This window comes from Oncorhynchus mykiss, chromosome 10, assembly GCF_013265735.2.
Source record: "Oncorhynchus mykiss isolate Arlee chromosome 10, USDA_OmykA_1.1, whole genome shotgun sequence".
Classification (NCBI taxonomy): Eukaryota; Metazoa; Chordata; class Actinopteri; order Salmoniformes; family Salmonidae; genus Oncorhynchus; species Oncorhynchus mykiss.
The window spans coordinates 48,387,796-48,413,217 of record NC_048574.1 but is presented as its reverse complement, the minus strand read 5'-3'; the positions used below and the strand labels follow the sequence as shown (position 1 = coordinate 48,413,217).

The window sequence follows — 25,422 nt, the reverse complement described above, 5'->3', positions numbered from 1 at the left end:
TTCATGTGAAAGTTAACATGGTTTTAATTCATAGCAAAGCTGAAATGACAGGGGGAATAAATTATTCATCTTTCACATTTTTGAATCTCAGGTGCACCTTTACATGAGATGGTAGTGATACAAAACCATTGCAGATGGTAGTGATACAAAACCATTGCAGAGAGGATAAATACTAATACAAACAGACACACAGTTTAATAATGTAACTCTAGCTACACCCCCCCCCCCCAACAACAAAAAACCTGATAAGTACTTTATTTGTAAATAAAGTGCATTCAAAATGAAATATGAGACCCTACAGTTAAAATTAACTACAGTATACAAGTAATACAACAATGGAGACACACTTATGGATAAAACAGGGTGTCAACGAATCCATAAACATAGCTTAAGAATGGCCACCATCAACCTGCTCAAGGTAAAAGTGAGATTTGAGCATTCCTCGCAGGGCAGGTTCCTCAGCTCGGTTCGCGTTTAAGAGCGTACGCTACACTTCAGTCGCTCATTCTTAGTGTGGACTTTGACGTCTTACGACACGAGGGTCTCGTGAGACAGTAAGAGGATGAGTTAAGAGGGAGAAAGAGATCCAGAGTTCTTCACTAGTGTTGACAGGCCAGTCCTCTCTCTAGATCCGCCAGCCCTTGCCTGGGGCTTTAGCAAGAAGACAAGGAAGTGAGCGCAACAAGAACACTGGACACGTGTGCCCCTCTATATGTATGTCAGACGAGGAGATAACAGGAAGACGATATGAGATGTGACATACTGGAGACCTCTTCCTCCTCTCGATCACTCCATAATATACCAACACTGATCTTGTCCATGACCTCAGACTGCCTGTTAAGACTGATCATCACTGACTTGATGATTGTGTAGTGTGCTGGATAAAGTGATCGGTGTACTTGTGATGCAAGTATATGGGTGCAATAAATACTAGTCACTGAAAAGGTCATGAAGCTCAGAAATATAGGGGTGCGTCTTCAAAATGAGTAATGCATATTTTCACGGTTGCACTTTTGAGTGTTACTGATCAGTTGATAAAGTTTAGTAATCAGTCCCTCCTGGATTGCACCGGGCTTTTTGGTGATATTTGCAGGACAAAAACCTTGCCTTCGCTGCGGCAATTCTGACATTTTGCATGTGCTGATGAGGGAAGCATTTTGTTGACGAGTGGCTTGATTGAACCACATTACGCTGTAAATGTGCAGTGATTGGCTGAGATTCACCGTTTGCCCTGCGGTGATGGGTCAGTTTAACGCAATAATTAGACTGTTTCACGTGGAAATTGTTGTGGTGATTGGTCAAATTTGCAAGCCATCGCATAATATGCCAAATTGACAAAAAAAGAAGAATCGATAGCAGAATTCTGGAGAGACTAAACCGGTTAGTGCTGGTTAGCGCACAGTAGTGCCTCCCTGTGGTCAAAGAGGATAACCACAGCACGCATGTTTCCGAGGAAGGTTATTTTAGTCTGTAATAGTGTGTCTGTCATCTCCTGGTCTGTGTCAAAACCACCACCCATTACATGACAACAACAAAAAAGACAATGCCAAAGAAACATACATTTCTTTGGAGCTAAAGTGTTTAGCTATTACACCCGGGAAAAAGACTTGAACACCGACATAAATATGTCAGGCAGACAGTAACTTCACACTTTCAACTGTGATTGATAGGTTGAAGCTGATTATTTCCACTCCTAGCTTAGTGATTGTATGGGGGTTAAGTTTTCAAATGGCAGTGGTTTGGCTTGTCCCTCAGGATTCCAGACTTGGTCTCAGCTCCTTTAGGATCCTTGGTAGCTCTAGGAGACACATGCTATACTTGAACAGCTGACGAGGAAGACCACTCCTGCCTTCACGGCCAAGGGGGAAAAATTTTCTCCCCGTTACCGACGGTCATTTAATTAAGCCATAGACTTTCTCCTAAATCCAGTTCATCGTTTGGGTCAATCCTGGAAAGCCAGCTTGCTGTTGAAGTGCAATGAATTCTCTGCCTCTATAGTTCTAATGAAGCGGTCAGTTGTCACTGCAATGCTTTCATAAGTGGGAGGAAATCCACTAGTTAGACATGAACATAGTGCAATGGAGTTGGCCTGGAGACCGGCCTGGGTAAAAGCTGTGGTTCCACAGTGGTGTCTGGCCAAAGGTTCTGCAGCTGGTACTGAAGCATCAGTTGAAGAGGATCGAGTCTGGGTCCCGGTTGGCTATCTGGGCCACGTGCTTCAGAATGTCCTTCTTTGTGATAATCCCCAGCAACCGACTGCAAGATAGACAGGGACAACATGTCAGAGGTCTGGACTTCTTACCATATAGAAACTCTTTTACATAAGTAAGTTCTGTCACTTTTTTGGTCTGTCTTGGGGTTTCTGTTCAGTTCTACTCATGAATGTACACTACCATTCAAAAGTCTGGGGTCACTTAGAAATGTCCTTGTTTTTTGAAGAAAAGCACAAAAAAAAATTGTACCATTAAAATAACATCAAATTGATCAGAAAAACAGTGTAGACATTGTTAAAGTTGTAAATGACTATTGTAGTTGGAAACGGCTGATTTTTAATGGAATATCTACATAGGCGTACAGAGGCCCATTATCAGCATAATGGGTAATGAGTAGTACATAGCGTTTTACGAGATATTCAGTTTTTTTGTAATTTCTCGCATGCAATAGCCTTAATTTCTCAGAACAAGAATAGACTGAAGAGTTTCAGAAGAAAGTTATTTGTTTCTGGCCATTTTGAGCCTGTAATCAAACCCACAAATGCTGATGCTCCAGATACTCAACTAGTCTAAAGAAGTCCAGTTTTATTGCTTCTTTAAATCAGGACAACAGTTTTCAGCTGTGCTAACATAATTGCAAAAGGGTTTTATAATGATCAATTAGTCTTTTAAAATGATAAACTTGGATTATCTAACACAATGTGACATTGGAACAAAGAACAAAGGTTGCTGATAATGGGCCTCAGTACGCCTATAGATTTTCCATTAAAAATCAGACGTTTCCAGCTACAACAGTCATTTACAACATTAACAATGTCTCCACTGTATTTCTGATCAATTTGATGTTATTTTAAAAATGGACAAAAAATGTGCTTTTCTTTCAAAAACAAGGACGTTTCTAAGTGACCCCAAACTTTAGAACGGCAGTGTATAGAACTAGTGGTTCCTAGCTACATAGCTAGTTCTCAGTAGCAGGAGCTTTACCCATTGTGTGTGATGAGGCATTGGCGCAGGCCCAGCTTCCTGAAGATGTCCACCACAATGTCCATGGCGGTGTGGTCTGTGACAGTGAAGGGACTAAGGTCCATGATGCCCCGAAGCTTCAGAGGAGGGGGGCTGCTGGGGGGCTGAGGGGGCGTGTACTCCGTGAAGAAGATCCTCGAGGTGCTCACTATCCCATCCTGACGCTGTCTGGCATTATCTGAGAGGGGAGAGAGGGTTTTTACAGAGGAGTGGCAGAGACAAATAAAAAGGTGTTAAATACACTGCTAATGACATTGAGAACGTTTACATAATAATTAGTCATAATTAGATATTCAACTGATTACGGCAGAAGGCAGATTACATTAGTCACGCTAACACCTTACTCCGCTTATCTTAAAATTAAAACACCCGTTTTTTTTATTTTTTGAAATCTTTTGAAATATTAGGACATGTTAAACACCTTAATCAGCGTTCCAGCGGCATATTTGATCTACGGATGTGCTAGCAACAGCTGAGCGAGCCTCCCTCTCTAGTGCGAGTGAAGTTGAGCTCAGAACAACAATGTACGCATCTTAGAAATAGTTTGAACATACAAAGTTTGTATGCCCCGACTCAAATATGCGTTCCAAAAAAAACAAGCCCGCTGTGGAAACAAAAGTTTATTTTGATTTGGTGATTTTCGGCATTGATCAGAGTGCCACCAGGTAGCCTGATTTCAGAATGTGTCCGTGTAAACAAGACAATGCTTCTTGCAAAGCATGTAAACGTTTTAATCAAACCATCATATTCACCTGACTATCCACGATAATTGCCTTATTGTGTCCATGTAACCACACTCAGTTATGATGACATTGAACATGTTGGTCAAAAGCCAGCACCTAGCACGACACAAGACGATGACCCATCATCCATACCTATGGAGATGGTGAGGTCCCTGCGCAGCACGAAGCCCACCAGGCGCTGGGACTCATGGGAGACCACCACGGGGAAACCGCTGTAGGTGGTCTCTGTGATCATGGTCTCCACGTCCTCTACCGTCATGCCGTCCTGGGTCAGTACGGAGAGCGGCGGGTCACTGCGACGCGGCCGCATCACGTCCATGGCCAGGGTCTTATGGCTAAACTCCTCCTTGGCCTCCAGGAAGGGGTAACCGTTGAGGCGGATGTGCGCCTCGTAGATGCCCTCGCGCCGATGGCGTCTGCCACCCACTTGCTGGTCATGGCCGCGGCCATCAGGGGCACGATGTACTCCAGCCCTCCGGTCAGCTCGAACATGATGACCACCAGGGATACGGTCATGCGGGTCACCCCACCTGTGGGCACAGAGAGAGGGCTGGAGGCAGAAGTCTCGAGGCTATGCCTAATGTCGATATTTAACCAGGAACAAAGGAGTTCAGAGTAAAGACAAAACCAAGTGAAGAAAACACTCGTAGACATGCAAGATGCCAACATACAGCACTCTTGCAGCCCTTGCCTAAGCAATCAGCAGGCCTTGCCTAAGCAATCAGCAGGCCTTGCCTAAGCAATCATCAGGCCTTGCCTAAGCAATCAGCAGGCCTTGCCTAAGCAATCAGCAGGCCTTGCCTAAGCAATCAGCAGGCCTTACCTAAGCAATCAGCAGGCCTTGCCTAAGCAATCAGCAGGCCTTACCTAAGCAATCAGCAGGCCTTACCTAAGCAAGCAGCAGCCCCCACCATGGCGTAGAGGCCTGGGGTGATACAGTCAGCACCAGGAGAACACCAGCCCCTGAAGATCGCCCAGTCATGGTGGTAGTAGGCCAGCTGCTCCATGCCTATACCCAGCAGCCTGCCTGCAATCGCCCCCACCGCCATACTAGGAATGAACAGCCCGGAAGGAACCTGGAGGAACGGAAAGACATGATTTATAGAAAAGACTCAAATCCCATGGAAGAGCTCGCATTGAAATCATACAAGTAAGCGGTGACATCTCTGGACAGATGTGCCATACAGACAGGCGACGGTAGAAGGAACGTGGTCCTCTCGTACCTTCATGCCGAAGGTAACCACGGTGATGAGCATCTTAAAGACAAGGGCCAGGGACAGCTGCCACATGGCCGTGTAGACGTCATCTCCAGCAGGACGGTCTGGCAGCTCGTTGCTGCTCTTGGTGACGTTGGCGTTGTCATAGTTACACAGCTTGGAGGAGTCCAGCAGGCCACAGTCATTGAAGAGCTCAGAGATGAGCTCGCTGGTGCTGGTGCGGGTGTAGCTGTTAGGGAAAGCCACCACCGCCGTGATCGCGGTGACAACCAGCACCTCCAGGACCGGGTAGTGGCCCAGCCACGTGGTCTTACGCCGCCGGCACCACGCGATGTTAGCTCGGATGAAGAAGGCACCCCAGATGCCGCCGAAGATGCCAAGGAGGACGAAGGGTACGAGCTCCAGGAGGTGCCAGGGGGTGTGGAACTCCACGTAGAACAGCACCAGGCGGCTGTTGCCAAACGGGTTGATGGAGCGCAGGGTGAAGGCTGCCACCAGGGCCGCGAAGAACGACCGCCACAGGGTCTTCAGAGGGAAGTAGTAGCTCACCTGGCAGGATCATGAGGAGCAGGACAGTTATCATAGACAAATGTCAACATTTGAATTCAATGTTCAATTTAACTTGAAGAGTAGTTCAACTTGAATCAGAAAGCACATAGATTTGCATAAGAAGAAGAAGCCAAGGCGCTTCTCACCTCTTCCAGACTGAAGAGCACTCCTCCTATGGGGGCACCGAAAGCCACAGACACACCAACGGCAGCAGCAGCAGACAGAACCTGACACAAACAACCAAGGAGAAGGTGGAGATCAGTGTGTCCTTCCACTAAGCCTTTATAACACAGCACGACAACAAAGCTGAATAACAGCTCATATAATGCAGTGAATCAACGGCAAATATCTCAGGCGCAGTGCTAACAGAATTGAGAACGATAATTGCTGGCACTGCACTTCCATTCATACTAGCTCGCTGTGGCAGGGGAGAACAAGCATCACCTTGGGGTATATGTTTATTGAAATCGTAAACCCACAAGACCATCTACAGGCTATTTATAATTTCATGGGGGTTTCCCACGCCGAGTCTGACTTGAGGCTCTCTCAAATTCTTTTGACACGGTGTCAATGCAAAACAACATCAGTGTTCCTAGTTTTTGGAATTTGTGTCAGCTCCATGAAAAAGACTGTCAAAGGTTAACCTGTCCATCCATATAAAATGTGCAAATGTTTGTGAATAGCCCACTGCTATTGTTCCTCACCTCTCTGCGCTTGGCCTCGTTCTTACGGTACTTGGTGAACAGGTGGCATAGGATGTTGCCACAGCAGCAGGCCACGTGGACCAGGGGCCCCTCCTTCCCCAGGCTGAGCCCCGACGACACAGCCAGGACCAGGGTGATGGTCTTGATGATCAGGGTCCACTTCCCCAGGTACCCTCGGATGATGAACCCACTCAATATGGTTTTGATCTGGGAGAGAAAAGAAATATCACGGGTAAATGAACCACATCATTTGTCCTCTTTCAAAAGACATATCAAACAAGGCAAGAGGCATAAAGTAGTCGTACCTCTGGGATTCCAGAGCCACAGGCATAGGGGGCGAAGGCCCTGACCAGTGTCACAGCCAGGAAGGCGAATAGTAGAGCCCAGCACACGTACATTAGGTAGTTCGTAATGTACGCAAAGGGACCCTGCAGAGAGAAATGTCACAATAAGACTGACCAAAATAAATCACGTAAAACAAAAACAATGGCTCGAGTAGTACAATTTTAACCCACCTCTGTCGTGCCAATGATGAGCTCGGCCCAGCTTTTCCACTGGGGACACTTGTCCCTCTCCTGGAACGTGGTCTCGTTGGAGGTCCAACAGCAGTGCTCATGGTTGAACCAGAACCCGTTCAGACAAACCCCTTCCTTGAGGTCTGTCATCCAGTGGGCTGATATGTCGATCCCACCTGCCAAAGCACCTGGTATAGACCACAAGGTAAAATTACCAACACTACCAATGGTTTCCAGGGTGTTGCTGTGAGGGGTTTAGTAGAAGGGATCAAATGAAAAAGTCTAATGATAAACATCTGTATCCGTTTAGACTGACCTGACATGAGTCCGATCAGCAGCATGAGCAGCCATCCAGAGAAGGCATCACTGACACTCTTCACCAGCGCCCATGTGGACTCTTTGCTTTTACTGGTAATCTACAGAGAAAGACGTAAATATTCAGCTGGGCTGAAGTGCGATTCGGTATACCCTTTTTCCATTGATCACATTCACTCTTCCAAGATCTCGTCGAGCCAATCGAACCCAATACTGACATTGACAAATTAAACAGAGAATTGGAAGAATAAAGAAAGAGACTGGACAATTATGGCATTCTATTGGAGTATCTCTCAGGGGCCTAGAATTAACAATTCTCCCTGCTTTTGTCTTAGAAGACAGTCATTTAATGCAGAGACAGGACAATATTTTGAACAAATGCTCTCTAGATTCTCATGTTGCTTGTCATTGCAAAGACTAATGCAGAGATAGAGATAATGTGACAGAGTGCTACTACAGAGTGATTTTTTTTAACCCTTTTTGCTCCCCAATTTCGTGGTATCCAATTGGTAGTTACAGTCTTGTCTCATCGCGGCCTCGGGAGAGGCGAAGGTCGAGAGCCGTGCGTCCTACGAAACACAACCCAACCAAGCCGCACCGCTTCTTGACACAATGCCCACTTAACCCGGAAGCCAGCTGCACCAATGTGTCGGAGGAAACGCTGGTGACCATGTCAGCGTGCACCTGGCGACCGTGTCAGCGTGCACTGCGCCCTGCCCACCACAGGAACCGCTAGTGTGTGATAGGACAAGGACATTCCTGCCGGCCAAACCCTGCCCAAACCTGGACAACGCTGGGCCAATTGTGTGCCGCCCCATGGGTCTCCAGGTCGCGACACAGCCTGGACTCGAACCCAGAATCTCTAGTGGCAAAGCTAGCACTGTGATGCAGTGCCTTAGACGACTGCGCCACTCGGGAGCCCTACTACAGAGTGCTCACGTCACTTCCTGTTGAACGCAGAACGAGGGAGAGCTCTATTTGATGTTTTGGAAAGTTTTGAAAATCTATTGAAAAAGTTTGGTTAATAGCTAGCTACCTTTTGAGTTTGGATCCCGTGACACGGTTGGCATCAGTTGCTGAAACCACTACTATCTGTCCTGTGATCCTGCCGACCAAGGCCGGGTCTGAGGAGCTGCTTGGCGTAGAAAGTAGCCCAGTTGCTAGCTAGCTAGCTGCCTATCAAGCTAGCAGGGTTTTATTGAGGGCTTGAACGCAGCCTGTAACGCGGTTAGCCATTGTGGCTGGGGCTGTGGACTTTCCTGGGCTTGTGACTGGCTAGATCCCTGCTGTTTGTTGTTGTGTTCAATCTACCCTGTGACCTGCCCTGTCTGGAACTGCGATGAGTGACAGCTTAACCTACGTTGCTACCATGACAAAGACCAAAGCCAGCAGGAGTACCACTGAGGATAGTGATGTCTATCACAGGTGAAGGATATTTAAAATGAACAGAAAGGAGTTCTACCAACAAAATTGCTTCAGGTTTTTGGCCAAATACTGATGGAGTCAACTAATAAAAGAATAGACCAGAGAGGTTCAGGACCTGAAGAACAATTTTCAGGGTCTCCCAGGGTCAGCTCGATGAGTTTAAACATGAGAACGGGAAGATGACAGCAATCTGTAAGCCATTGCGAGAGAACATCAGTTCTGTATGTGAATCCATGATGACATTGACAGAGAAATCAGACTCTCGAGGGAAATCAAGGTAGAACAACATGCTCTCTGGTCTATAGCTAGCTACATGTTGAAATGGTTGGCAATTTAAATGGCTACCACTCTATAGACCAGTTACGAGCAGCGCCAGCTGAATACGTTACAAATTAGGGATGCATGACATAAAATCGGTGAACATATCTGAATCGGCCGATATTAGCTAAAAATGCCAACATCGGCATCGGCCCGATGTCTAGTTTAACCGCGATGTGCATACCTATATAATCCAGCCACCTATATAGCCATGTCAAATGCTGCGCTTCACGTGCAGCACAGCATTCCTAATATAGCCCACAATGTCTGCTGTGTGGACTGAGCAGTTGAAAGAGTAAGAACATTTCAGCGAGACAACTCAAAGGTGAAGGCCATTAACGCCAAGATAATGGAATTAATTGCCCTTAACAATCGACCGTTCTCTGTCGTGGGTGAACTAATTTATTTTTATTTTACCTTTATTTAACTAGGCAAGTCAGTTATGAACAAATTCTTATTAACAATGACAGCCAAACCCGGACGACGCTAGGCCAATTGTGCGCCACCTTATGGGACTCCCAATCACGACCAGATGTGATACAGCCTGGATTCGAACCAGGGACTGTAGTGATGCCTCTTGCACTAAGATGCAGTGCCTTAGACCACTGTGTCCATGTGTGTGTTAACTATTAAACTGTACTAGAATGCTTAAAAGGCCGCTAAAATCAGTGCATCACTATTACAAATGGTTAAGAAATCTACAAAACGAAAGACAACACATTCACAGTCTGCAGCTGAGCGCCACTACCCAACACACATGCCAAAAGACAAAAGGAAGAACCGCAAGCATCGCACAAAACACAGGAGGGGGGGTGAAATGCCAGACGGGGGGGGAAGGGTGAAATGCCAGATTTTCTGTCTGAAATGCCAGTTCCCTTTGCGTTTCCTGGCAGTGAGGGACTGCTTCAAAGACTATCACAACATGCAAAAGCTACGGTGAAAGTGAAACCTAATCTTTACCTGGGATGTAAAACGAACAAGAATGCCATTTTAAATAGATCAGCTCATTTCTATTTTTGCACCTTTTTTTTGTGAAGGACACATGTCTAACCAAGTTTGAGTTTGATAAGACTTTTTATGTATATCTGTTGCTTTTGTATTGTTTTTGTAAACAGTTCATTTGTATGTGGGACCAATACATTGGATATGCCTAGGCTAACTTTCTAGAGGTTGAAAAAAACACTTGGATATCCCCTGTATGTCCCCCGACACCCACACAATGTTTGAGAGAGGTTGGTGTTGTAGAAATTGAGTTTTTATAGTGAACAATAACTTTTAGGCACGTCCAGTGTACAAAAACAGTGCAATTACCACATTCAAAATCTTTGGACAGGTTGAAAGGACACTTGAACGTACCCTGGATACCCCATCAAATCAAATCAAATCAATCAAATCATATTGACACCAGCACAATGTTTGAGTGAGGTTGATATGGTAGAAATTGTGTTTTTATACTGAACAAATAGAATTTAGGGATTGCAAATATGTAATAGCACTTGAATTATCTAATTTAGAGACATATGCCACTTGAAAAACGGACACTTGAAAAACGTCCTGTGACCACACCTGACACCACTAACTAAAACATCTGCCCATTTGTAGTTGTTACAGTTGAAGTGGGAAGTTTACTTGCCAGACTTGTGGAGGTCAACTATTTTTTTTCTGAGGTCTTGGCTGATTTCTTTTGATTTTCCCATGATGTCAAGCAAAGAAGCAGTGAGTTTGAAGGTAGGCCTTGAAATACACCCACAGGTACACCTCCAATTGACTATTGTCAACCTCCAATTGACTATGTCAATTAGCCTATCAGAAGCTTAAAAAGCCATGACATCATTTTCTGGAATTTTCCAAGCTGTTTAAAGGCACAGTCAACTTAGTGCATGTAAACTTCTGACCAACTGGAAATGTGATCCAGTGAATTATAAGTGAAATAATCTGTCTGTCAACTATTGTTGGAAAAATGACTTGTATCATGCACAAAGTAGATGTCCTAACCGACTTGCCAAAACTATAGTTTGTTAACAAGAAATGTGTGGAGTGGTTGAAAAACACATTTTAATGACTCCAACCTAAGTGTATGTAAACTTCCGACTTCAACTGTATGTCTATCAATACCATTTTTTCCCTGATGTTGTTCACATGTTGTGGAAGCCATCTGATGCGTTTCCAGCTGTGGGAATCAATAATTCACTTATAGCTTGTCAATGAAAGATTACTTTCAATATATATATATATATATATATATATTTAAATGGTTATTTTGTGTGTGCTTGATCTTGTGTATTCTGAACTATGTAACTCCTATCTTCTGATTGTTTCCTCATAATCACCCAGATGTTTTCTTTCCAAATATACCAAGTTTTGACATGTCAGAATCATGTAATTACACATGAATGGCAGTTACTCGTCTATTTTGGCAGAAATCTACATTTTTACGTTACATTTAAGAGGTTAAGGACCAAACAATTTACTGGTCGCAAAATAGTTGGTAGATATTTGATGTACCGATTCCATGGCACGTTTTGTGTATCAGTTCATAAACCAACGCTGGATTCAAAACTTATTTTCCATTTTAAATTATTATACAAAATTCTTGCAACCAATAGAATGTTATATAAATGGGGGATACAACCATCCCAGCTCTGCAGATTTTGCTGCGAAGAGACAATCATTAGATTACTTGTTTTGGTACTCCCCATAATGTAGCTTGATTTTGGTCACAGGTTCAGGAAGGGCTGAAAAATTGCATTTACTTGGAGCTAACTCTTAAAATAGCACTGCTGGGTGATTTGGGAAGTCATAGTCAATTGATAAGTTGGTAAAATGTATATAGTATGCATGAGCTGGAATTAAAAGTGTTGTTGTCCATTAGTTTACTCCAATTAGGGGAGGGGTGCTAGGGTTAGGGGAAAATAATAAGGAAAATATATTTTTTTTTAAATGTTAATATTATATATATATATATATATATATATATATATATATATATATATATATATATATATATATATATATATATATATATATATAGATATATAGACAAAAATATATAAATGGGTGATAAGAAATTATGCAGACAATTACATTGTTAGAAGCCACAATATAACTGCACTATTAAAGCTGATGAACCTATTTTTTTAAAGAGTGAAATTGATGCATACATTAATAACAGTGCTTTAGACCAAGGTTGGATTACTGAAAAGGAGAGGGATTTCCTCATCACCCCTCACCCAGTATGTTCAGCTTACTATGGTCTACCTAAGATTCACAAGAAACTACCAGATCCTCCTCTGAGGCCTAAAGTCTCTGGTAACGATCGTCTCACAGAACCCCTATCCCAATTTGTCCATTTTTTTTTCATTTAAAAGTTGGTTCCTTCCCTCCCAGCATTCAATATCGACACCACTGATGTGCTAAAGACCCTTGAAAATGTCCAAGTTGAATGTAATGATATACTTATAACTATGGATGTTCAAAGTCTTTATACAAACATCCCCCATGCAGAAGCCCTCTCCCACTAGCTATAGCAGATACACACCCTGAAGGTCTGCTGCCCCCTTCTGGTTTTATTTGGAAATTAACAAAAATGGCGTTAGCTATTAACTTTGCTCATTATGCTGGCTCTTTTTACCTAGAGTATGAAGAATACAATTGAACAAAGCTGAATAAAATGGAAAGAATATTTTCTCCAAACGATTTGAGGGAGTATGCACATGCAGCTAGTCTGTGCTGAGCGTTAAGAAATAAGTATTCCTATATGCTTAATTTAGAGTTATTAATGTAACTTTGGTTGTTCTACAAACGTTGGGATATGTTTGGATTTTGAATACATTGTACGACATAATGTGACTAATGATGATTTGAAAAAAGGTTGCTTGAAAGGCATGAGCTCTGCTTTGTTTTTTTTTGCGCAGGCTGCACACTACATCAGTCACAATTTGACAAGCACTTGATAATGCCTAGAATTTCACAGCAGCATCCCCTTTGTGTGTCCTTAATTCACCCTAAAAGAATCCATGCCATTCGCAGCCTGTGGCCGTAGTGCCCTTCTTCCTGAGTGCTGCGAGCTCTATCACATGATCAGGTCTTTCTCACAGGCTACAAGTGAAGACAGACACATCGGGGATGCAACTGCACGCGTCCTTATCCAATTCCAAGTGGCATATTGAAGATATTGGAAGAACTGTCCACATTTACTTTTCATCAGCCAACAAGATGAGGAAGCCCAACGAACAGCAAAAGCACTATCCCCAATAGTGCAAAGGTTGACCTATTCTATTCTGTTCTAGAAATAAATATTCCAAACATAGAATATTAGATAGATCCCAAATTAAACAGATCAGAACGTTTATCTTAAAATGTTGATAAACTATTAGGCTATTTCTTCACACTATAAGCGCAGCAATGCGCACATGGCTATAAGTGCGAACGTTCCATTAGCGGAAAACACCATTATCAAAAGTGACCGCAAATGCAATTATGCATGTAATGCTTTTATTATAAAGGTGCATTTTTATGGTGAAAATTATCTTCCCCAAACTTGAAACTCACGCTGCTTATATATGTTGATTATCAATGTTACCAATGTTGATCCAAGCAGTCGGATGTGTGTTTTTGTCTTGTACCCTCCTGTCCCGTGTAAACATCGTTTTTCCCTGTATGTTTTTTTATTTTATTTTTTATTCCATGTGTAACTCTGTGTTGTTGTGTGTCGAACTGCTGTGCTTTTATCTTGGCCAGGTCGCAGTTGTAAAGGAGAACTTGTTTTCAACTAGCCTACCCGGTTAAATAAAAAAATATGCTAGTTAGGCTCTACACCCCTTGTAAAGTGGATTAATGTGCTTAATTTTAAGAAGTTATTTGGCCACTTTAGTTGTGATACAAACCTTATTAAAACATATAGGCCTACGGGCTAGGCTACATGAGATTTGCACCTATGTTTCGAAAAAGTCACACAAAAAAGGCATTGTTTCTTATGCTGGGCATCATTCACAAGTGATAGGCTAATATTATCACCCATTAGACTAGTCTTGATTTAACATTATTTACATATAATAAAGAATATATTTGTGAAATTTGTTTCCGATTTAGAATGGAACATGATTTAGAATGCACCTGCTTCGAAACAGGGGCAGCGTGAAAAAATGTAATCTATGCACTTAAATAGCGAATGGAGGACGCTTTTCCCTGTGGTTTGTTTTCATGTCAGCCAGGTAAGCTATACCCCTGTAGTAAATATAAGCAAAGTTCTTAATATTAGGAAAGTTGAGAAATAAATATAGTAGGCCTAGTCTATAGAAAGCTGATCCTCCTCTTTTTAGTAGAGGCCATCACTTTCTCTTTTCTCACGCAATTGCATAGTCTATTGAAATGTTGCGCAACATGAGCTCATGGACTCTCATGGAGTGTTTTATTAGATTTTCAAATACATTTGCATTCATGTCAGTGTGATTAGAGGGACAATAGAGTGCTGAGTACCAGGTAGTTAGGCTACGAATTACCAAGTTTGGTAGGCTATGAATGACCATGAGCAGCATCAGAGCATGAAGAAGTCTAATTACCATGACCGTGGAATTTGACTGCCTTCATGACCGCCGGTGTGGCTGTAATACGGTCACTGCAACAACCCTAGTTACAGTGCCTTGCGAAAGTATTCGGCCCCCTTGAACTTTGCGACCTTTTGCCACATTTCAGGCTTCAAACATAAAGATATAAAACTGTATTTTTTTGTGAAGAATCAACAACAAGTGGGACACAATCATGAAGTGGAACGACATTTATTGGATATTTCACACTTTTTTAACAAATCAAAAACTGAAAAATTGGGCGTGCAAAATTATTCAGCCCCTTTACTTTCAATGCAGCAAACTCTCTCCAGAAGTTCAGTGAGGATCTCTGAATGATCCAATGTTGACCTAAATGACTAATGATGATAAATACAATCCACCTGTGTGTAATCAAGTCTCCGTATAAATGCACCTGCACTGTGATAGTCTCAGAGGTCCGTCAAAAGCGCAGAGAGCATCATGAAGAACAAGGAACACACCAGGCAGGTCCGAGATACTGTTGTGAAGAAGTTTAAAGCCGGATTTGGATACAAAAAGATTTCCCAAGCTTTAAGCATCCCAAGGAGCACTGTGCAAGCGATAATATTGAAATGGAAGGAGTATCAGACCACTGCAAATCTACCAAGACTTGGCCGTCCCTCTAAACTTTCAGCTCATACAAGGAGAAGACTGATCAGAGATGCAGCCAAGAGGCCCATGATCACTCTGGTTGAACTGCAGAGATCTACAGCTGAGGTGGGAGACTCTGTCCATAGGACAACAATCAGTCGTATATTGCACAAATCTGGCCTTTATGGAAGAGTGGCAAGAAGAAAGCCATTTCTTAAAGATATCCATAAAAAGTGTCGTTTAAACTTTGCCACAAGCCACCTGGGAGACACACCAAACATGTGGAAGAAGGTGCTCTGGTCAGATGAAACCAAAATTGAACTTTTTGGCAACAATGCAAAACGTTATGTTTGGCGTAAAAGCAACACAGCTCATCACACTGAACACACCATCCCCACTGTCAAACATGGTGGTGGCAGCATCATGGTTTGGGCCTGCTTTTCTTCAGCAGGGACAGGGAAGATGGTTAAAATTGATGGGAAGATGGATGGAGCCAAATACAGGACCATTCTGGAAGAAAACCTGATGGAGTCTGCAAAAGACCTGAGACTGGGACGGAGATTTGTCTTCCAACAAGACAATGATCCAAAACATAAAGCAAAATCTACAATGGAATGGTTCAAAAATAAACATATCCAGGTGTTAGAATGGCCAAGTCAAAGTCCAGACCTGAATCCAATCGAGAATCTGTGGAAAGAACTGAAAACTGCTGTTCACAAATGCTCTCCATCCAACCTCACTGAGCTCGAGCTGTTTTGCAAGGAGGAATGGGAAAAAATGTCAGTCTCTCGATGTGCAAAACTGATAGAGACATACCCCAAGCGACTTACAGCTGTAATCGCAGCAAAATGTGGTGCTACAAAGTATTAACTTAAGGGGGCTGAATAATTTTGCACGCCCAATTTTTCAGTTTTTGATTTGTTAAAAAAGTTTGAAATATCCAATAAATGTCGTTCCACTTCATGATTGTGTCCCACTTGTTGTTGATTCTTCACAAAAAAATTCAGTTTTATATATTTATGTTTGAAGCCTGAAATGTGGCAAAAGGACGCAAAGTTCAAGGGGGCCGAATACTTTCGCAAGGCACTGTAAGAGTTAAAAGAACAAGGAAGTAAATAGTTGTAGATCACCTCTCTGTGGCGGTCGCGGTCTTTGGACTTCTCCCGCACCCAGTCTATGGTGTTAAAGTCCTCATAGGTGCCCACCCCTGGCACCGGATCATCCAGCAAGTCCATCAGTTTAGGCACCCCGTTCACCTCCTCCATACCTGGGTTATCCCCTGGACGAGAAGGGAGAGACGTGAGGATTTAAAAGTGTCACACATTCTGGTGTGAAATAATACAAATAAAATAACACATTTGCAATACCCATGACTTGTTTTGGCACAAAAGATGTGTGTGTAAAATCAATACAACACAGACAGGTCTTACCACAACATTTGTCTCGGTCCAAGGGTGGTACATCCTCTGTATTAGAGAAGTCTAACGTCGCCCCTGCTATCTCCACCATGTCCTCGTCACTTGTGCTGCTCTCGTTGCAATATCCGGTGTTATCCATCGAGAATCCTAGCAGAATACACACAGCATAAGGTCAGGGTCCAAAATCAGAGAGTTCAAAGGAATCCTCCACCTAACTACATTCGCTAAACTAGCTACATCTGGGGGTGAGACGTGAGCTAGCTAACGTTGGCTAGTTAGCTCCGTCTGTTTTAATGTATTGTGTTCGACTGGCTGTTGTGGTTAGCTTCTAGCTAAATACTGACTGACATCAACCGGCATGGAACCTAGCTAGCTATTTATCGAACGTCGTTAGCTAACTAACGTTAGATAGGTGGCTGGACAGCTAACTAAAGCTAAGTTAACGCGGTAGCATCAGCCACACTCTCATAAACCTTGAAAGCAATAGTAAGCACAGAGCTTCCTGTGCAAGCACATACTGTTGACATCATATTAATAAAATAAAACAAGTCGTTATTACTTCGTTTGATGGATTTCGACAGATAACTCCGCTGTTGTTATCCTATCGGATTTTAACCGAATTCCAACAACTTCCTGCCACAACAGACATTGAGAGCGGATCCCAGATGCTAATACTGATCAGTTTATCGTTGATGGATTATTCCTTTATTTCCCTAAGGATTCTGGCTAGAAACCCGTCACAATGGAAATAGAGTAGATTTTATTTGACTATTGAACCCACCAGTACAGCAAACAAGGATCACATTATGCCTCGTCTAGTCCCCAAACTCATTGCCAATGATGATTCCCTGGGCGTCACACACAGACCTGTATATTTGCATGTATGCAGATGACAAAGTTAACAGCATTAAGTATTTTGGTTGTATGTTCATTATTGAAATCAAGCACTATTTCTTCAAGCATGCATTGTAGAAGGTTCAATGACTCCTCAAAACTGTCAACCTCATTGTTTTCTAGAAAATAAACACAGCACAGACAATGGTGAGAGTTAATATCCTAGTGTACCCTCAGTTGAATAAATCAGACTTTGTCCACAGTGCATATGTAGCCTAGTGACCTTTCCTTGGCATCTCTGCTTCATCTGCACCAATATTTGGACATAGGATTAAGTGAAAACAATACGATAAATAAATCACCTCCACCAGTTCAGTACTTTCACGACAATCAATGACTGGAATGCAAGATGATAGATAGCCAATTCAAATGAAATGTTATTAGTCACATACACATGGTTAGCAGATGTTAATGCGAGTGTAGCGAAATTTTGTCAATTGACATGTAGGCTGGTCTACAGAATTAGTCTGGGGTATGAGTCAGTACAGGTCCATCAAAGCTGGGACAAAGAGACTGAAAAACAGCTTCTGTCACCAGGCCATCAGACTGTTACAAATTGAGTCACCACCAGCCGACCCCCTGTATGTGCTTCTGTTCCAGACTCTGACATGCTTGTTATAATATTTATTGATTTACATTTTTAGGATTTGTGTGTATTGTATTGTTAGATATTACTACACTGTTGGAGCTAGAAACATAAGCATTTCGCTGCACCTGCATTAATATCTGCAATAGCATCTGCAAAATATGTAGGAGACCCACAAAATTCGATTAGATTTTTTAAATAATCAAACCTGGTATAAAAGTCTGTGCATGGAGACCTAAAAACTTCCCAAAATGATTGTGTTATTTATTAGTATGACAAAACATCCAAACATGTCACAACACGGGTCATGAATTACATCCTCTAAGTCACCGTGTGGATATTTTTATTCCCTATGGCTACATTGTTTCTGGTCCTGGGGCTATTATGAATATTTATGACTAATTCTGAATAATGAGTGGAAGCTGCATGCCACAACTCATAATCCCAGTTCTTAACACGTAAATCTCTCTTTCCCCTGCCACTGCTCCACCAAAGATTAAGCTATGTGAAGTCCCACTGGGCACACACTGGTTGAATCAACGTTGTTTCCATGTCATTTCAATGAAATGACGTTGAACCAATGTGGAATAGAAGGCGTCTGTGCCCAGTGGGGATTTACAGCTACATTTAGGAACACAATATGTGGTAGCTGTTTATATTTTTGCTTTTTTGTGTTAAATGCATGATTCTGCTGACGCAAGATCTACTTTGATTGAACTTTTCATATTAGGGGCCAAAAGAAAAAGAAACACTCAAGTGATTTGGACTCATGGGTTATTCCGAGCCAGGATGGCCCAAAGATATGTATGATGTTTTGGATCTTCCTGAAATAAAATACATAGAAAGGTCCTTTAAATAAATGGATAAATAATTAATTAAATTTGGAAAATGTGTGACATTTTGGCTTTACCCGGACCTTCTTTAAGACACTACAATGATGAGTCTGTAGATGAAGCCAGTCTTGGTGACATTTGAAACCTTACCGTGTGCTCTGAAATATGAGAAGTGTTTATATTAATAATACAATTTATTTTTTACATACATTTAGGGATAATTAACCATATCAATGTAAATATCTCAAAAGTAAAATTGTTGATGTTGTTCATTTTTAGACATGTGTTTAACAATATACTCTATTAGTCCATACAATTTCCAGAGTGGGCTCTCTGGTACATTTGAAGATATGACCCATGTTATACATATCATTTGGCATTATAGGTAATTAATCAACCACCAGCAGAGGAAGTTCCCTTTGAATCCATTTTCTGATTCACTCTGTTGGTGGTGCTCATAAAATGAAAAATAACTTCAAAAGTAGCAGAGAGCCCACTCTGGAAATGTGATGTACTTGTAGAGTATATTGTTTAAAACAATGTTTAAAAATTAGCAAAACCAAAAAGGGTACTTTTGAGATATTTACTTGATATGTTTTATTATCTATAAATTAATGTAAAGAAATTGTATTCTTAACACTACTCATATTTCAAAGCAGACGGTAAGGTTTCAAATAACACCAAGACTGACTTTGTAGCATCTACAGACTCATTGTCAGCATGACGGTTCAACCTTAAACACACTACTGTAGTAGCTACTGCTACTTCTTTAGCACCAGATAGGTCTCTGCTTTGCTATCCACAAGAAGCTGAAAGGATACAAAAGATTGTTGCTCTGACTTGCATCGTCTGAAAATGTATAGATTAACAGTGAAAACGAAGACATTGACAGTGAATCCACATCAACATCATCCTCACCAACTTGAAACATCTGCTATCTGAGCAGCAAAACCGATCGCTGCAGCTGTACATAGTCCATCGGTAAATAGCCCATCCAATTTACCTACCTCATCCCCATACTGTTTTTATTTATTTACTTTTCTGCTCTTTTGCACACCAGTATCTCTACCTGCACATGACCATCTGATCATTTATCACTCCAGTGTTAATCTGCTAAATTGTAATTATTCGCCTACCTCCTCATGCCTTTTGCACACAATGTATATAGACTCTTTTTTTTATTTTTTCTATTTTTTTTTCTACTGTGTTATTGACTTGTTTATTGTTTACTCCATGTGTAACTCTGTGTTGTTGTCTGTTCACACTGCTATGCTTTATCTTGGCCAGGTCGCAGTTGTAAATAAGAACTTGTTCTCAACTAGCCTAACTGGTTAAATAAAGGTGAAATAAAAAATTATAACAAATATTGGAATAGAGAGAGCAAAATCTCCAGGTTTGTTAGATAATAGTTGGAGAGAGAACCATGTCAAAGTACTGACCGTGGGATGTGCTAAGTTCGCATACAGAACAACGAACTGACCAAAGACCAAGGGCAGACATCAATCTCCGTTTTATGTGTAATACACACCTAATGTTGTATCTTGCATGCCGTCATATCTTGGACATGTGCCAGTTTTAAGTGATCTCCAATTATCTACTTGAAAGTAATAGGAAGAATGCTGTGCATGTAAATCGTAACCTACCAATGGAAATCAAAGACTGGATAAGAAAGTCAACACATAGATGAAAATACATCTGTAGTATTAACTGCAGTGTTTTTGTGGACATTACTGTAGTACTTACTATAGTGTTTTTGTTTTATTATCTTTGACATAGAAGTCAAGGCTTTCTCTTTGCAGAATCCTACTGGAGAAATACTAAAATACAACATTTTCCATAACCTGTAGGTAGGTAGGACTGAGGTCTAAACGGATAGCTTAGAGATTCTGTTCCTTCTATAACCTGAAGGGAACACAATATATGGTGGACTGGGAGGGGTATGGCCCAGAAGAGCTATATACTTGAGGTTTATCACTCATGGGTGGCACAAATTGGGATACAGGGGAGGAGAATGGGCAAGGCACATGCACATTTTAATACTGTAGTAATTATATTTGTTTAAAGTTGTGTTTTTGCAGACATTACTGGACTCCTGAGTGGCGCAGCAGTCTAAGGCACTGCATCTCAGTGCTAGAGGCTTCACTACAGACCCTGGTTCGATTCCAGGCTGTATCACAACTAGCCGTGATTGGGAGTCCCATAGGGTGGTGCACAATTGGCCCAGTGTTAGGGCTTGGCTGGGGTAGGCCGTCATTGTAAAATAGAATTAGGCCAGGGATTTAAACAAATTCAATGGAGTGGTTCTCTTTTTAAGGTATAGTAAACTCACATGTACATTAAAAGCACGTTAACTTACATTTGTATGTGTTGTATAATACATCAAGAGTCTGAAACAATGATCACCAGTCAACATTGCATAAATGTCCATGTACAGTATAACATCCTATCGTGTTTACTTGTAATATGTAGTATGCAATGTTAACTGAAAAGGGTGTAAGCAAGAAATGCTATTATCAAGAGGCAAGAGACTTTATTTTTTAAAATAGCACACCAAAGATTTGCTCACAAATTAAAGCAATGGTGAAATATTTTCATAAGAGGAGAGTGTAAAGAAGTCAATGTACTCTGCCTGCCCACCTTGATAAACAAGAGAAGACAAACTAAAAGCTCCAAAAATAAAAAGCTTCTTTTGACTGGGTAATTGTAACCTGTATGTCACCTCATTGACCCTCTGGAGAACCTTGAATGGACCCACACACCGGGGGCTCAGTTTCTTGCAGGGCAGACTGAGTGGGAGGTTCCTGGTAGAGAGCCAGACGCAATCCCCAGGATGGAACACAGGGGTCTCACTGCGGTGACGATCTGCCTGCTCCTGACGATTGACAGCGCGCTGGAATCTCACATGCGCATTGTTCCACATCTCCTCTGGGCGTCGGAACCACTCATCTACCGCAGGAGCCGTGGTCTGGCCCGGGGTCCACGGGGCCAGGTCCGGCTGGAAACCCAACACACTTGAAGGGGGTCAACCAAGTGGAGTGACGTAGAGAGTTCTATGCGTACTATGCCCAAGGAAGGAAACGTGCCCACTCACCCTGCCAGTCCTGACAGTGACTCCTCATGAACCTCCCCAGCTCCTGAGTCATCCTCTCCACCTGCCTGTTAGACTGAGGCCGATACCCAGATGTGAGGCTAACCTTGACCCCGAGCTTCTCCAAGAAGGTCCACCATACTCGAGGTGTGAATTGGGGGCCACGGTCTGAGACGATGTCCTCTAGAAGGCCATAATGCAGTAAGACCTGCTAGAAGAGTGCCTCAGTGACCTGGAGAGCAGTGGGAAGACCAGGAAGAGGGATTAAACTACATGACTTGGAGAATCACTCCACCACCAGAATGGTGGTGAAACCATCAGAAGGGGGAAGATCAGTAACAAAGTCAATGACAGATGGGACCAAGGTCGCTGAGGCACGGGAAGCGGCAGGAGATTCCAGGGGGACTTGGTTTGAGCACACACGGAACAGGAGTTGACATACTGCATAACATCTTGCACCAAGGTGGGCCACAAGTATTTCTCAGTGATGGAATGGATGGTGCAAGAAATACCTGGATGTCCATTGACGACAGCTGTGTGTGCCCAGGTCAGCAACCGATCCCTTATCCCTGTGGGAACGTAGATGTGTACGGAAGGACAATTCCGGGGTGCAGGCTCCCACTAGAGCCTGGCGGATGTCCACATCTACGTCCCAAACCACTGGACTCACGACTCGGGAGGATGAGATTATGGGTGCCCTCTGGACAGGAGCCTCTCCTGAATCGTAGATACGGGACAGGGCATCAGCCTTGATGTTCTTAGACCCTGGGCGATAGGTCAGCGGGAAGTCGAACCTGGTGAAGAGGGCCCACCTGGCTTGGCGCATATTCGGTCTCCTCCCTGTCCGTATGTACTCAAAGTTCCAATGGTCGTGAGGATGACAAATGGTTCCTTGGTACCCTCCAGCCAGTGTCACCACTCCTGATGCCAACTTCACCACCAAGAGCTCACGATGGCCAATGTACTTCCTCTCTGCGGGGGACAGTTTCTTGGATACAAATTTGAATGTGTCCCCCTGTCTTTGACAAAACTGCCTCCACACCCACCTCCGATGAGTCTACCTCAACCACAAAAGGTAGTGTTGGATCTGGGTGTTTTAGTAAGGGGGCGGAGGTGAAACGCCCCTTGAGACGAAAGGCCTTGTCGGCTGCTGGAGACCAAAGCAACCTAGGTGAGAGGGGCAGCGACGGTACTGAAATTCCTGATGAAGCGGCAGTAAAAGTTGGCAAACCCCAGAAACCGTGGAACCCCTTGGTGGTTGGGCCTGGAAACTACCGTATCTACCTTGTCCTCCATCCTCACTCCCTGCGGGCTGATTTGGTAGCCCAAGGAGACAGCCCTCTGATGTAATTGGCACTTCTCCGCCTTGACGAACAGGTGATTAGACAAGAGGCGTTTCAGGACTGCTCAAACGTGAGTGATGTGATCCTCCAGGTTGGTGGAGAAGATCAGGATGTCGTCGATGTACAGTCACCTGACGTCAGAGCCTGTCCCTGAACACCTCGTTGACGAATGCCTGGAACACTGACGTATCATTGGCTAAGCCAAAGGGCATAACCAAGTACTCATAGTGACCAGACATCGTGCCGAACCCCATCTTTTACTCATCCCCCTCCTGGATGCGAATGAGATTGTAGGCACGCCGCAGGTCCAGTTTGGTGAAGAACTGGGCCCCGCAGAGCTGCTTGAGGGCACCAGCGGGAGAGGGTACCGATACTTCGTGGGGATGTCAATGAGTCCACGGCAATCAATACAAGGGCGTAATCCTCCCTCCTTGGCAATGAATAAGAAGCCAGCCGGCGCAGGGGATGTGGACCTGCAGATGAAACCCTGTTGGAGCGCCTCTTGAATGTAGTCCTCCATGGCCTGGGTCTCAGCCACTGACAGAGGGTAGATGTGTTTGCGCGGCGGTGTAGCACCGGAAAACAGGTCAATGGCACAGTCCCAGGGGCGATGAGGAGGAAGACAGGTAGCGCAGGTCTTGGAGAATGCCTGCCTTATCCCGTAGGAGTATCAGGATCTGTTGGGCTGGAGGGCAACCATAGGACTCTAAACCAACGTGGAACCACAAGGGACAGGAAAGCAGGTCTACTGACATTCAGGTGACCAGTCTGTGATTCTCATCCTCAACCATGAGATCGTAGGGTTATGGCGTTGAAGCCAAGGTAGGCCGAGGATGATCTTGTAAACTGGTGATGAAGGGGATGTTTTCCTGATGATTGGACTTCACAGTGAGGGTGAGTGGTGGGAGATGTGTGTGATGGTTCCGAATCCTAGAGGCCAACAGTCTAGACCTTGAACCTAGGTTCTGGACTTTCTAGGGAGTTTCTCCTAGCCACCGTGCTTTTACATCTGCATTGCTTGCCGTTTGGGGTTTAGGCTGGGTTTCTGTTCAGCACTTTGACATCAGCTGATGTAAGAAGGGCTTTATAAATACATTTGATTGAGAGGAGAGCAGGTAATATTGAGGAGGGATGGGTCTGATCCATAAAGTTCTGTGGCGCCGGACTCCACTAAAGCTGTAGACACAGGGCATGAGGGACAGTCAGCCAGAGTGATGGGAACCTAAAAGAGTCTAACAGGAAGAGCAGTAGATGGAATACTCACTTCTGGTTCAGGTGATGTAACATCACATGACCATCCCTCCCTCTGCTCTAGAGTATCCCGGATTCTGAAGTAACGGACACCGCTGGCGCTTGTGCCCTCCCTGGCCACAGTACAGACAGAGCCCCAGCTGCCTCAGTCTGCGGCGTTCCGCGGTGGGAAGACGTGTGACCCCTACAGCCATGGGTTCAGGCTCTGAGCCCAAACACTCGCCAGTGGGAGAGAAGCGATGTAGATGCCAACGCTCCCGGAAGAGGTTAACCAGACGGCCATCGCAATGAGCGTGTCCAGAGTGAGGTTGTCATCTCGGCAGGCCAGTTCCGTCTGGACCTCCTCTCGCAGACCTCTTCTAAATAAAGTGCTGAGCGCCGACTCATTCCATCCACCGGAAGATGCTACTGTCCAGAAGGTAAGCGCATACTCAGCAGCCGTCTGATTCCCCTGCTGGAGCAGACGCTCACCTCCCTCTCCGCGGGATGATCGAAAATACAATTAAAACAGAGCCATGAAACCCTCATAAGACTCAAGCTCCCCCCGCCCCCTAGACGGCCGTAGGCCATTCCAATGCCCGCCCAGTCAGCAAAGAAATAACTGTGGCAACCGTAGATGTCTCGGTGGTGGGAGCTCCCATCTGATGTGCGAAATAGAAGGAGCACTGAAGGAAGAAGCCACGGCATTTGGATGGCATCTCTGACCTGAGCGGGGTTGCTGAATGCCCTGACTTGTTGGGTAGACTGGCTCTAGAATATCCTCCACTGTTGAGACGTTGTAGACTGCGGAGAATATTTTCCATGGCCATCC

General features: G+C 43.7%; 1 protein-coding gene across 1 annotated transcript; it reads right to left on the bottom strand.

Moving 5' to 3' along the window:
- LOC110534157 (H(+)/Cl(-) exchange transporter 5) lies at positions 1-17,338 on the bottom strand. The gene is given in 14 exon segments (XM_021618863.2): positions 1-2,256; positions 3,198-3,414; positions 4,112-4,384; positions 4,387-4,509; positions 4,869-5,055; positions 5,203-5,745; positions 5,892-5,972; positions 6,450-6,656; positions 6,755-6,877; positions 6,965-7,152; positions 7,281-7,380; positions 16,329-16,477; positions 16,629-16,763; positions 17,176-17,338. Coding segments are annotated over 13 exon segments (2,409 nt in total). The 5' UTR covers positions 16,756-16,763; positions 17,176-17,338; the 3' UTR covers positions 1-2,165.
- Positions 17,339-25,422: the final 8,084 nt, after the last annotated feature.